This window comes from Neopelma chrysocephalum, unplaced genomic scaffold (assembly GCF_003984885.1).
Source record: "Neopelma chrysocephalum unplaced genomic scaffold, ASM398488v2 Primary Assembly neopelma1_143, whole genome shotgun sequence".
Classification (NCBI taxonomy): Eukaryota; Metazoa; Chordata; class Aves; order Passeriformes; family Pipridae; genus Neopelma; species Neopelma chrysocephalum.
In genome coordinates this window covers 5,533,379-5,548,935 of record NW_020897805.1, presented here as the reverse complement: position 1 = coordinate 5,548,935, position 15,557 = coordinate 5,533,379, and the positions used below count along the sequence as shown (strand labels likewise).

At 39.9% G+C, this 15,557-nt stretch overlaps 1 protein-coding gene across 5 annotated transcripts in view; it reads right to left on the bottom strand.

Annotated features, from left to right (window-relative positions):
- The window catches only part of ZMIZ1 (zinc finger MIZ-type containing 1), a 298,803-nt gene that overhangs the window by 137,267 nt on the left and 145,979 nt on the right, over nucleotides 1–15,557 (bottom strand). For all 5 annotated transcript variants that reach the window (XM_027699954.1, XM_027699958.1, XM_027699957.1 and 2 more), the window contains one exon: nucleotides 3,040–3,153. In XM_027699954.1, the coding sequence (XP_027555755.1) occupies nucleotides 3,040–3,153 (114 nt within the window). The remainder of the gene's footprint in view (nucleotides 1–3,039; nucleotides 3,154–15,557) is intronic.

Here is a 15,557-nt window from a genome sequence, read left to right as displayed (position 1 = left end):
GTAAGCATATTTTTCTTTTATTAATAGGATTAAATCTAATTGGTTAATTTTTGCAAAAGACTACAGATAAGACTTAAATGATGCAAAGAATTGTTATACCAGAGGTACCATTAAATTGGCTATTCATAACACAACAGATCAGTTTTGATGCTCTGTCATTACACCTGATGCATTTGAACTTTCCAGTGTGTGAATGGATGGCCTGAACATTCCTGAGAGAGCTTGTCCTTCTGCAGTCATGGCATTTTAATATGTTTCAATTTGGGTTAGTATATATTGTGTTATCCGCTTATAGGACATGATGATTTCATATCCCTTGATGGTTCCAGAACAGTTTAGCATACCACTTTTTCCCTGGTCAGAGAGTTAACAGAACAGAATGTTATAAAAAATAAAAAAAATTATTCCAAATACTACAGAAGGGAAGCCTTATAAGCAAGCGAGAATTTTTAGTATTTGTAGAATTTCCAAATTAAATGCCTTTTGGAACCGCCCAGCTCAAATGTTGTAGTGATGGGAGAGATTACTTGCTTTAAAAAGTATATCCAAATATATGGAATTTTCAAGGGAATTTGGTTTTGAAGCTCCTTTTAAAGACTGGCAAAATAAAACAATAATCCTGTTTCAGTGGTTGAACAGACTTTCATACCGATTTTTCATTTTTCTTTTACCATAATCCTCACAAAGAAGGACACTGATAAACCTATTCAGCATTAAAGAAAACTTGTACCTGGTAGTATAGATCAGGCATCTAAGCAAGCTGATGTTAAAGTCACTCCTGATATTCCAGTATTTCAGCTGTCTTTTACTGATTTGCAACTTTCTTAATAATTTCTCTGGAAACAGGCTGGAGTTCTATCACGTTTGTTAAATAAAATGCATAAACCCATTTTCCTGTAAGAGAACAACAAGCCTGAAAATATACCTTTCAGAAAGAAATTACATACGTGCAAACTCAGATAGAAAAAATTCTTGTTAGGAGTAAAATGAAAATAAAATAAAACAAAGGAGACTTTGCCCATCGTACTGCTATTGTATTAAGAAGATACAGGAAGTACCAACTTCCTGGGGTACAATCATGCAGTTAAGCCTGTTTGAAGGGAAGCAGGAAGAGGGATGTCCATAGTGAGAAATTAAAGAATATCTTCCCTAGAGGAATTTTAAAATTAAGAACAAGAAACATACTCATCACAGTTTATGCGCATTCTGCAAATCCCATGTATTTATCTAAAACAGAACAAGCCACCTGGTTAAGTTCCTGTGTTATTTCCTTGTCAGGAATATAACGAGATTAGAAATTGTGATAAAGATGCTGCTGCCAGTCAGTCCTACACTGGAGATAGTTCTCTCCCATAACAAGCTTGGAAAAGGGGGACATGCCACCCTGTTCAGATTTCAGGGAGAACTATGAAGCAAAGCAATACACGAGGTTCAAATATGAACAGTAGATAGTAAGATTTTTTTTTCTTTCCTTCTTGTCAGAAGAAAGTTAGTGTTTTCATTTTGATACACTGAAAACAAGGTATTGTGTGTTTTACCTCACTGGTTTTCATGGAGCTTTTCCTGCTCACTTTCCATACACTCTGTGAACAGAGCGAATCACTGGCAGTCAGACCTTATTTTGACCCTGCACTTGGGCAGGGCTGCAGATCTGCTTACGTAGAAAGAAAAGGTTGAAACAGCAAGGAAGTCGCAGGTCAGATTTACACTGTTCTAGCAGGGGGGGCTGCAGAAAAATACTGTGCACAGCCTGCCTAATTATACTTGAGGTGAATGTTTCCCTTCCCAAATACTACCCTGAAAAATGTGAGCAAAGTTTTAAAAAAGCATAAATAAAATATAGGTATGGTCATATTGGATATTATGATCTTTTTCTCATAATTGATGTTACAGATAACTTTTACTTCCAACAGAATTGTTAAATATCCTAGCTTTGGAAAATATTAACATTTTAACTTCCTTTATTTCATTTGTTCTCTGACTGGCAGAATGATATGCACCTCCTTATATCACTGCATTTATTCTGAATTTTTGACATAGAAATCTGAGGGATGCTATACACTGGAGCACATTAAGATGGAGCCATTCCTTAACATTTGGATTTCTGGTAACTAAGTCTCAGTCTTAGTGTCTGCTTTACATATATCAGCTATGTAGTGCATGAAAATAATCCACGCGCTTCTTCCCCCCCAAAAATACGATGATGGTTGCTTCATTAATCATTTTAGAATTTCGCTCTCCTTTGTGACTATTTATTTATATCAACTTGTTTGGCAAATTGCATTGAAGCTTTTGAACACTCCCGCTCCAGTCACAATTTAATTCTTCTAAAGTCTTGACTCCACATAACAATTTTGGACTGCTGCTGCTGGGTGCGTGGGAAATAACATTTTCAAAACAAAAAATGCTGTTGTGTGCACACAGATACGTATTTTAATGCATTATAATGAAGTTGCTTTAGGAACTACAGTGGTCTTAATAAAAAATTGAATGGAAAGAAAAGCACTGAAATCAATAAAACTGTTGGAATTAGTATGTCAGGATTAGACCCGCAGTCAATACATGTAACAAAGTAAGCTGAACAGGCATGTCAGTAACGCTGTTTAGCTGAAAGCACAGCTTACTTAGAATAGAAGACAAGTAACGGGTCCTTCAGTCCTACCAAAAATGTCAAAGGAAAATAAATACCTGAAAAGTCCATTAACTTCATAAGAACATGGCTCACTTAGCAACTTCAAACTATGAAAAAAATGTTGTATGTGCATAACAAGTAACCTAGTCTGTGTATTTGTGAGTAATCTAACTAAAAAGGTTTATCCCTTCTATGCTTTAGCTTCTTCTTACTGCATCTTGCTTCCTGTTAAGCAATGGAGTCAAATAAACCGCTGTTAGGGTCTGGCTTCATTTGTTTAGGATAAAATGACAAAAAATCCCATAAAACGCAGACTCTGAAAATCAAGTTTCCTTGGCCATGACAGATTGCACACAGTATAAACCACAAACAGAACGGGAACCACCATCACAGTGGAGTGGACATACCGTCAAACAACCCATCAGGCTTTGCTCAAACGGTCTCTGGAAGGCTCTGGGGTCTCCGCACCAGTCGAGGAGCTCTGTTGCTGCATTATGGAAGTTTGCCGGGTTCTGTAAGTGCTGGAAAGGGAAGATAAAGCAACACGGTAAATAACACACACAAGGGCTCACATGTTCCTTTCTATATCACATTATTGCAAAGGTTGGAAAATAGCAACACTGTGTAATTTGAAAGCAAGACTTTAAATTGCACTGTGAATGCAGAAAATCCTACTTCATTCTTGTTAACACAGTTTTCTGACATGAACTCATTAATTAGAGGCAAGCTGTGGCTGAAATACCAGAGCTCCCCAAATTTCTTCCTCCATAGCACCACCTCTCCCACCTGCAAATAATAATGGATTCTACTTGGAAATCAAAACTGTCCGAGCCCAAACTGAGCAAAATTTCAGTCTTGTGATCACTGTCTTTGCTGTGGGCTAACGCCCCACTGTGGGAATATGCCAGCACAGCCACACCTTCCAGTAATCAACATTTCAATCTTTGCTGCCGGTCGATGAGGCAAATATGACAGTGACAGGGAAAAGCACATTTACTAAACTGATCCTTTCTAGGAGCTTTGGTTTCGGTTCCTCATAACACATCATCACAAGCAATTTGGCTGATCAACTTCAGGATGATGAAAAATGGAGGATTATTTCTCAACTAAAGTGTGGTGCGATACTGCCAAGACTTAAAGTGTTTTCACATGGACAGAAGGCACACAGAAATTTCAGAGTGGAACCCTACGCCTCCTGAAGAGGGTGGCATGATTTTGAGAGAGAAAAAAATTATCTAGTTTTGTTCTAAACTTTGAGTGGGCAAAGGAATTTTTTTAACTGTCACATTATTCTCTGCCTTTGTACTGAACAACCTGTAGTCCTGGTTTTAGAGGCATTTCGTAAACTTACCATTATTCCCACTGTTATCCCTCACTGTCTACATTACCAAAGTATTCCAACATTTTAGCAGGAGCAGAGAGAGGGCACAGGAAAGAAGGAATTCAATTTACATCAGTTATATTGCTACTAAATTCTCCAGTTCTGGTGATGCTAGACATTTCAGTGAAAACTCCAGAAACAAGAAGAAAAGAGAATATTTAGGAATTGTTGCTATCTTTTTAAATAGTAGTTTTATAATTCTTGAAATTGCTAAGAAAAACATGAAAATTATATGAGCGTTTTATCCAGAAGGCACAAATCCCAAAGGCATAATTTTTAAAATACATCATTATTTTTGAATCAGTTGCATAATTTGGGAAAACATGACTACTCATTTCTAAGCATTTGGATGAACTATAATGTTCACAACCTATTTTTTCCTCCCCTCATCCGCTCATGCCTGAGAAGTTGCATATATTAACTTCAAGACAAATGAAAGAAAAAAATAATTCTTCCTATGCCAGGTTTTGAGAAGTTCCCGGTCTGTTAGCTTTTGGATCACATTACATTGAATAATTCTTACTCAATGAAGGCTCTTGGTCAGAGGCCTTGTTTTAACAAGAGATGACTGACATGTGGGGCATGGATTTTTAAAACAATAGCAGAATTTGAAAAAGCAGACAGGCATTGTGCAATGCAGTTTTCATCCTCTGCTCTACCAACATGGACTACAGCTCACACTACCAACCAGTGACAGCTTTAGCTGGGCTGCATTTCAGAATGACATTTCTTTGCCAGCTGATCACCTAATTGTTGGAGGAGCCGACCTGTTGTGCATACAAATTAAAGAGAAGAATCCAAATAAATAAATTTAAGAAGTCATATTTTAAGGCTTCTTGAAAAAAAAAGGTCCCATGAACAGCCAGCAGTTTGGTAATGAATCATACAAGTAAAGGGTAAAAGGATGCCTTTTTGAAGGCTTCATTTAAACCTCCTGCCTGACACCAAATCTCTCAGTGAATAATGCTCCTTCTACTTGCCTGTGCCAAAGCAGGGGTGACCTCAATGACTTGGTGTAACTGTTTGTTCTGTAACCCTCCAAAAAGTTATTTCACTGCATCACAACTGAGCCCTGAGGCACAGTATCATAACCCACTTAAATACAGAGGGGATACTGAAATCCTGACTTCTTAAATGCAACTACCCAACTGAAACTCATTTAGAAACTCATTGGGCAAGATAAGCAATTCTGTTAGTTCCATTATAGCCTAAAAAACCCCCAAATAAAGCATAAGAAAAAGTTGTCAGAATACCAGTGGGTTCTGTCTCTGTGGAGTGGATTTGAGTAGGTTATGGGATGAGAGAAAAGCCGGTCCTGCAGGGACACTTCCTGCAATGGCTCATGCAGCCCTGTCTGGGATATATTTCTCACAGCTTTCTGACTTTCTAAATGATTTTAAATTAAGGTTCTTCTCCAGCTTTTCTTTTTCACATTACAGAGGGCAAATTTATTTTTGTGGAAAACAAGGAGAAGATCCAGCATGAATCAAAGCATGAAGGCAGGTACAATTCCTTCCCTAAGTTTTGCAAGAAGACATTCCAAATGCCTACTGTGATTTTTATTTATTGACAACTTAAACACTGTACCTGTGGCAAAAAAGCCCCAATGTCATTCACATCCTCACAACAAAAAGCCTGCCTGAGAAGTATATTACATCTACTATATTCATTGAACAGGAAATTAAAGAGATTTTCTCAGCTCTCGATCCAAGAACAGAAGTACAAAACAAAGCTTATGCCAGATCCATCCATCAGCTTTGTTGTGAAGCATTTCCCATGCATAGCTCTATCCTCTTCAACTGAAATTATTGGCAGCATTTTGACAGAAGCAAGGCATGTGCCTGAAGAGTCTAGTCTGAAACTGTGCTTCATGTAAACAAGGGGGAAAAAAATCACCTCATTAGTAGATGGTTTAGAAAAAAGTGACAATGAACCGGATCTGCCTATGACACATCTTGGTTTATCTTCAAAGCTACTAGTGAAGGGCCACCTAACACCACCATGCTTACAAGCAGTCATGTTTTCAATAAGTGGAGAGAATTTGTATGAATAAAATCTGAAGCAGAGATGAACAAAGCCAATGAACTGAAGAAAGGAGTTATTTACCAGATTGCTTTCAGTATCATTTGCTTTTTAGAAGGCTATTAGTGAAACATAACAATTTCCATAGTTGAAAAAATTTAGAAGATTTTCAGTCTAATAATTTATAACACCCCAAACCTAATATTCCCTTAGCCTGAATGGAAATCACAGAAGTACTTGATGCATGTGAGTGTATCATTATTGCAGGGATCACAAGGGACCCCCTCTGAAGGGACAGTCTCTCAGAGTAATTTATTTTAGATCTAAGGAATCTTGTGTTCTTTGTAGCTCTTCAGTGAACAGTCTGGTTTGTGGAATAGAGAAAACAGCAGAAGATTTTTGCCAGGGTTGACCCTGGCCAGATACCAGGTACCCACTAACGCCGCTCACTCACTCTCTCTCTGCAACTGGACAGAGGAGAGAGGAAAAAAAAAACAGGTAAGAATTCATGAGTAGAGATAAGGGCTGGGAGAGGTCAGTGACTGATTACCTTCACGGGCAAAACAAGACTCAAAGTGGGGATAGTACTTATATTTATTACTAACAGGATAAGAGCCAAAGAGTGAGAAATAAAACAGTCTTAAAAAACACCTTTCTCCCACCCCTCCTTCCTTCCACGTTCTCCCTCCTCCTCCCCCCCCCCCAGCAGTGCAGCGGGATGGGGAATAGGGGTTGTGGTCAGTTGTTGTTTCTGCTGCTGCTCAGAGAGAGGAGTCCTTCCCCTGCTCCTGTGGGGTCCCTCCCACGGGAGACAGTCTTTGATGGACCTCACCAGCGTGAGTCCATCCCTCGGGCAGCAGCTCTTCCCAAACTGCTGTCCTGTGGGTCACTCCTCCATGGGGTGCAGTTCTTCATGGATGAGCTGTACTGACGTGGGTCCCCCATAGGGACCACAGTCCTACCCGGGAAAAACCTGCTCCAGCTTGGGCTTCCCTCTCCACGGGCTGCAGGTCTCGGGCAGGACCCTGCTCCATCCTGGGCCTCCCACGGGGTCACAGCCTCCTTCATGCATCCACCTGCTCCAGCATGGGCTCCTCCATGGGCTGCAGGTGGGTCTCTGCACCCTGATGGTCCTCCATGGGCTGCAGGGGCACAGCTGCCCCACCATGGTCTGTAACACGGGCTGCAGGGGAACCTCAGCTCCGGCACCTGGAGCACCTCCTGCCTCTCCTTCTGCACTGGCCTTGGTGTCTACATTGTTATTCCCATGTTCTAACTCCGCTCTTCCCTGGCTGGAATTTCTTCTGCACAACAATCTTCTTTTCTTAAATATGTTATCACAGAGGTGTTACTATTGCTCCTAATTGGCTCAGCCTTGGCCAGCAGCAGGAAGTCCATCCTGGAGCCGGCTGGCATTGGCTCCACGGGACAGGGGAAGCTTCTGGCAGCTTCTAACAGAAGACATCCCTATAGGCCCCCCTGCAACCAAAACCCAGCCACAGAAACCCACTACACTCTCCATTTTACTATGTCCAAGAAGAGCGAACTGTACCACCAAACCCCTCTTCTGAGGACTGGGCTGACATTTGGGGGGGGGATTCCAGGGAAGATGGGACCATCTACTGCTGCCTGTGACCACCTCTGGCGTAAACGCTCCATTTACTTAAAGAACAGACTATCTTCGTAAATTTGTGAGGACACACAGGCAGAGGATGCAGGTACATTAGGACACAAATTCATCAGATTTCGCAGCAACTGTCTGTGCACCTGTTCCATGGTTTACTGCCCTGTAGTTGCCTGGAGTGAGGACAACAACAACACTCACATTAAGAGTTACACACAACAGCTGATACGTGGCAATTTTGGTCCAAACACTTCAAAGCGCAGCCACCGCTTGAAACTGTTACTCCCTTCCCATCAAACAGTAATCAAAAAGTCTTAACATGCAATAAAAACTCTGCAATGGGCCAAAAACATAACCTTCATTCCACATATGAATTCAGACCCCTATGAGTTAAACAGGCATATATAAGAAAGATCTTATTTTTTAGAAGGATACTAAAGCACAGTTGAGTACTATCAGTCATCACACCCACACCAAAGTGGGTGCAAACCACTTCCTGCAACCAAAGACTCAATATGATTTTAGAGACAGAAACCAATTATCCACATTGAAACACGGCAAGGACAACAGCCTTATCTCCTCTAAATATAGAAGACTGCAACCCACATGTACACTTGTGTATCTTAGAGCAGTCTAGTAAGTAATGGAAGAATATTAGTCAAAATTAAGAGCAATTACGGAGGCTTAACATTATCTCACACACATCAAGAAATGCTAACATGACAGCAATGGTATGGAAAGTGAATCATTTAAACACGAAATCCATATGTTCCAGTTTGTTACTATAGAAAACAAATGTAGAATTTCAATTTACAAATGACATCCCTGGTGAAGGATTTTTTTCCTCTTTTCTGTGGAATACATTAGACTGAAGGCACAGACCTAATTTGCCACAACTTAACCTATTCAAAATGAGATGTCATGCAAATAAGTTTTTGAGCAGCAAACTGCTTAACTATGCTAAACAAGTTACTGCATTTATTTACGTGATGTCGCAGCAAATTATGAAGGCTGACTCAAGTTGTCTGTTTGTTTTGCCGAGTTACGTCTGCTCTGTGTCTCACTCCTTGATTTAATTGAACTGCTGAAGATAATATAACTTATCACACAGACACTATGCCATGTTGCTAGATTCTAGGTTAATTAACAGTACCCTACAGTCACTGAATTTCTCACATGGTTAGCCACTTGGACCCTGTCTACTGTCTAGCTTCACTAATCAGCGAGTCTGGGAATTTTGCATTAGCGACAGAAAACACTGGCAACACAGGGAGCTTTTCAGTGCACAGAAAAAGAAAACACAGAGAGCTGGTAGGTAGCCTTTTCTTCGCTCTGGAATTAACCCGTTCCTACACACCATGTGGCAAGGCTGCACGCTTGGCAAGCGTTCTGGTACACCAATTGGGGAAACTAAATCCAGGAGGCAGCTGCTCTCCTGCAGGACAGAAAGCTTGGGCTGCTGTTCCTCAAGCACTGCCAGCTAATGCAAGCAGCGGTGGCTGCCAGCCCTGACAGGCTCCTGTCTCCCACGGCTCTGCCTTCTCCTCCTGCTCTCCTGCACAGCACAAGAGGACACATGGCTGCATGGTGAACTAGCCCCATCCTATATAACAATTTGAGCTGCACTGGTTTCCCAAAAAGGCATGCAGTGCAGGTCCCTGAACCTGAGCAGTAGCAGGGGATACAGCAGCAGTGTGAGCCGCTCCAGCAGCAGGCCATTCAGGTGCCCATAGGAACGGGCATGGGTTACAGCACGTAATTTTTTCATACCAATACTAGACTGAAGTTGACCTAAAACTAAGGATACATTTCCTTGATAATGCTTAGCCTCATGGCAAGCTGCCCCTGAGAGATTCTTTGCCAAACCACGTACTTCCACCACTTTCAGTGCCTCAGACCACACTTGCTGTTCTGACCATGAACTAACCCCCTAAATGCTGACTTTCAGTCATCACTTACAGTGAGGCTCCCCACAATCATGTGACCACACAATCATTAGACCTGACTCAAAGGAAGTGGCAGCAAACAAAAGGTAGGGCTTGGAAGTTACCAGGACCCTGCTCCTAGCAGCTGCTTTGGATTAAACGCATCACGAAACTTCTCCCAAAGGTGGAGCTATACCATCAATTTAAGAGGAAGACACAGTTAATACAGCATAAATATTCCTGCCTCACAACATCCTCCTTTTTTAAAAATAATGGTACTTTCAATTATTTAAACCTAGAGAAATATTTTTGGTTTTAATATTCCTCATTGTTCTCCATAAAACACAGTGCATAAAAAGAAAGGTGCCGAAAGGAAAAATTGACTTTTATTGTTCTGATATTGTACATATTTACTCTTAGGTTAATCCTCAGATGTCAGTCAAGTTTAGACAACAGGTTAATCTATGTGTTCTCAAAACTTTGCAACAGATCCAGAATTTCAAGTGATATAAAACTCAGTACCAAGCCCATCTTTTCCAAATGATAAGCCAGATATTCAGATGATGTAAACTTTGCATAGAGCTCATGACATTTGAAATGCACATGTATACAACTCTGAAGTTCACAGGACCTGCTTGCCATTTTCAGCTGCGAGGATGCAGGTTTTCAAGCCTTTCTCCACAACAATGGAAATTAAAATTCTCATATGGTTGTAAAATCTAGGAATTTAATAACAAAACAAACCATGCTGTAGCTATAGAAATTTTTATATAAAAATAAGGATGCTCAAAACTGTAAATGCAGCAACCATAGTTCCTTTGGAACAAAACCAATTGATAATGGCTGATGAAGGAGCAGACCCATGCCTACATGACTTTTATAACTCTGGTGTATATCTGACTCTGATCCTTGAGACAGGATTTGGTGACTAGGTGCTTTGGCAGATTCAGACTATTTTTTGTTTATCTTAATATTCATCCAGACATGCCTGCAATCACATGTAATGAAAATGCACTGTTGTACTGAAGGGGGGTGAAGAAGGGAGTAGGAAAAAAAGGGATCTGGAAAGAGAAAGGGCGGAGAGAACAGAAAGAGATTACATGCCCTTCAACTGAAATAATCCAGAAGCAGAATTATGGTGGTCCTGCATGTTGGGCAAAGAGGTTCAGCTCCCAGACAAAAACTAATCACCTCTCTTAAGAATGCAAACAGGATCCTGCCAGATGCCCTTGATACAGCATAACTGAGGGGAGACAAAGCTGGTCGCTGTGTATTACTCAGTGCACAAGTATGTTCTCACTAGACCTAAATTTGATATCTCATTCAGCACCATAAGACCTGCAAATCAGCCAAGGCCATTTGCTTTAATACATTAATGGAGCCTTTAGTACTTTAAAATCTGAGCAAGCTCTGTGAGTGAGCCCAACCACAGGCCTGTCTCCTCCTCCTATGCACAGGTCTCTACTCCAGATCCCCATCCATCAAGAACTCTCTCTCTCCCTGGCATGCCCTCCACTGGCTGCCACAGAGTTCTGGGGGGGTTACAGAAATACAGGACATTAACCAAGGATATGCTTTAAACAATGAAAATTACGCAACCTGAAATAGGTGGTCTCTCTATTTTAATTTTTTTTTACAGTCAACTGTGATTACACACATTTTGCCTTATCCACAAGCAGCTATACGCAGTATATTAAAAACTCATCTGCAATGAATATTCAAAACAAATGGTCTTTTTCTTTTATAAGAGCATAGAGGGGAGTATTGAGCTATTTTCTGTCTTCTGGGAGTGTGATTTTTGTTTATCTGGATATGGTTACAGATAGTTCAATTCTCTACAGTCCCTTTCAATATCAAAGATTCTTTTATTTATCAAAAAATTAAAAGGCTCAAGCTGTGCATTTTGTATTCAGATAATCCCCCCCTCCCAATTTAGTGTTTGTAAGATTGAGAGATCCCTAATTAATAGAATTATCTTGCACTTACATGGCTCATTCCATCGGAGGCTTTATAAATATTTTATTAAGCTCGCATTTTGAGAGGCACTAGATACACTGAGAGAGAGATTAAAACCATGTTAGCCATGCCTACTTATGAAAAACAGAACGAAAGGGAGTCACCTTTGCCCCCTTTGTCCATTGCAGCTTCTTTTTCAAAATAAAACAGTAAATACTGAGCAAAGACCAGCAGACTCTTAACATGAAGAAAACACTGGGCAAGATCACATGCTAAACACATGAGAAAAAGAACAAATAAAAAATACCAGCATCACTGAACTGCAAAAAACCCAAGCTGTCCAGTTATGAGCTGTAAGGGAACAAAATGCGAACTAATGCAGATTTCCATTGATGCTTCTCTCATACACTTTTAGTATAAAGTGTGTGTATAAATCAGTACTGGTTTCAGAAAAAGTAAATGCCTGGTAACTGAATAGCCTTGTTCTGCTGCCTGACTCTCCTATACAAGCTCTCTGAGGAAGATTGCACATCTATGTGAATATACTGGAAGAAAGGAAAGATATTGCAACCTTGGCTTGTCTGTTAGTTTTACAGAAGTGTTAGAGACATATTAAACATCCTGATCCTCAAGCACTATACACAGAAGCCAGAAGAGCTAAAACAAGGATCACTCCCTAGATCTGCTGATCAGAATTACATCTTCCTGATCTGTACCTTTCATATCTATATAACTGCAGTATATACATTTATGATATACTTAGATAAAACTTTATGTTAAATAAGGGAACATGCAGAAAATAAAACTTCTTTCATTGGAAACTGCTGTTCCACCCCACCCTCATCTGCCCAAGAGAAAACTGCGACTTAGAGGTCTAAAGGCTGTGGTCCAGATCTGACTGAAGATGGAAATGGGGCATGCTAGTGGCAGTACGTCTTTACAGCAACCTGTTGATTGTTTGTCCAGTCTTCATACTTCTTTTACCACCAGCACCTGGACTGCTCCTATGTCAGCTGAGAGCATCGGGAATAGTATGGTTTATAAAGACTGAAAGTAAAAAAGAGGGGTCTGAATTATTTTTCCTCAACCACTCACAAACAGTGATTTTACAGGCTAAAAGCCAGGAGACAAAGACAGAGCTGTTTGCTCTTTCTCCAAGGCCGTGCTCAGTCATGCAAGGCTCCAGCCTATCTTTAAATTTGCAAATACAGCTCAACCGAATTACGAAATTGGTTTGCCTAACCAGTTCACTTGCTCTTTTTGGCAAGTGAAACGAGCCATTCTCCATCAGTATCTCCCTATCATACCATCCTAGCATGAGATGTCTCTATATGTGACTACAGCAACAATGCTGAGGTTTCTTTAACTTTATCATTCCAACAGGCACTGCAACGATACCAGAGCTTTCTTCTCTAATGCCCTTGTGACTTTCAGTCAGTAGTTTCAGTCCTAAATATGTTGACAAATCAAGGAGTTAATTTTCTCAAAGCAGTGGCCATACTCTTTGTTAGAATACTATTGCACTATTAGAATAATGTTTAATTATTAGAATAATACTTTATTTTTTAATGGTTTTTATTGATGAAAATAGGTTTATTTGTTCTAGACTTGCTTAACGGCCACCCTTAAAAAACAATCTGCTTTAACAATGTCTTTCAGTAGAAGATTAAGTGAAGGATTCCGGCAAAGTGGGGTGTCTACATAAATAATTCTGTGTTATGGACCATTTCATAATTTGAGGTACATATGAAAAGTTGGGGTTGGTGCTTTTCTTTCATGCAGTTCCTACCTTATCAAGGTGTTTTAAAGACATTAATAAAGTATTACGTCATCCCCTTTACTGGAAGATTATTGTCAATAGCACATTCTTTAAAGACAAATAACACCATCCAAGAGTATAAAGTGAGCTGATGGCAAGGGAGGGGGGGAAGCACCAATTCCTCCAACTTATGTACTGTATAAACTTTCAGAATTTATTTTAAATAAATACACTTATTCATTTTCTAAATTTCAGGAGAATAAATTCACTGATTTTGAAAAATAACTAAGTCTTCAGTACACCCAAACAAACAGCAGCACATTTGCTGGACATATTTTGTTTCCCAGTTAATTTTTTTCACTCATTTGAGTAATTTACTTTCTTGTATTGTGCTTTTTATAGCACTTTTTAATCAACTGACTTAATCTTTATTATTTTAATCTCTTAATCTTTGCAGAGTTAAAATCTCAAGGTGATTACTTAAAACGGCCACTATACAAACTGATAACCACTGTGGAAGATGCAAAATTCATGCAACCTATTCTCACAGGTCCTACCAGCCAGTTGGACATTACTGAGATATTTCGAAGTCAAAAGGAAAAATGCTTCCCCATCCACCTTTTTTCATTTGCATGTGCTTACAAAACCGCCCACAGCACCTGCTGTGTGACCCACCCATGTACAATATTTAGGGCTCTTCTTGTGTAAGCTACAGAAGCAATATGGAGTGAACACCACCAGGGAGGAGACGTCTCCTTCAAGAGACAATGGTAGAGGTCTGCACAGCTGAAGGTCTTACTATTAACAGTATTATCACCCCTGCAAACAACTTTTTTGAAAACACCTTCTGCTTTTACGGACAGGTAAATGGTCCTTATGTGCAAACGCTGTGTAAGTCATCCCACTACGGATTTGCTGTTGCACCAATGCACACAAGAGCAGAAACTCGAGTAACAAGTGCACACGTATGAAGGAAGAGCCAGAAAAGGCATGACAGAAGCTAGATGTGTGTCACATGTTCACGGCACAGTTTGATCCAGCTGCTGACAAAAACGACTTCTTATGCTCATCTGACACCAAGGTGACACCACGGATTCAACTTACAGATTTCTAGAATTTTCACATATTCATTCTTATTTACCAAAAGACAATTTTAAACAACAGGCTAGATGAGTTAGCTGCACAGAAAAGAATAAAATTATAGCAAATATTGTGGATACTGGAGGTCTTCAGTGTAAGTTTAAAATGTGTATCTTCCATTTTGAAATGGAAATATTAAGAATAATAACAAAACTAATATTAAGAATACTAATACCCCAGGCCCTTGAGGACAGGTGCTGCAGTAAAGCAAGCAGCGGAATTGGGAAAGGGAAAAGTGAGCCCACCACAACTTTACCATTCCACCTCACAATATGATGGCTTATATTCCTCCCACTGGAATTTTGTCAAACAAACAAACCAGCCAAATACTGCAAACAACAAGAAGGTGCTTTCTTCCCCCACACCCCTAGAAGTGCTTCTAGCAAATCACCTCTTTGCTCTTTCCCTTGTGGCTTCCCTACAAGGATGCAGGATCTAATAGGGCAGGAATGTTGACTGACAAGTCTCTAAATGGACTAGAGGAGCCAGGAAAGCTGGTCTGTTGTCAGTTTTTCCTACACATACTTAACTCTTGCAGAGGAATATTCCAACAGACTGAGCACAAAAGAATTTGTGACTATAGGTCTCAGAAAAAAAAACTCCGGAAAAATATAGCCACTAACACAGCACTGATGGACCATTCAACCAATGAACTGTAAGACTTGAGGCCCATCAAATGTCTTTTTATGGAAAAGGTCTTTTTCACCATTAGCCTTACTGTTATATGTTATTTCATATTTAGCTGCTAAAAACCCCTGTAGCACTTTAGACTACAACCAAAAAATGTGTATTCTAAATAAACGCGCCCTTCGTAAAAATACTTCTCATTTTCAAAGTTCTTCAAGAATGAAATTTTCATGAAGTTTTATTAAAATCTTTTCAGCTATAATTTCACAGCAGTCCTTGTTCACCAGTCCAAAATATACTAAAAATGACATGTTTAGGACTGCTGAGCATTTACATGAGTCTGCAACAATTACACTGAAGAGCAGAAGAATTAGTTCAAACATTTCAGCACGTAAAAACAGTTATGCAAATATACAAAGAATTCTATTTTCCTCTGAATTGCAAGCGACCAAAAACCCAGTTGCTGAATGATGAAAGAAATAGGCCTGCTT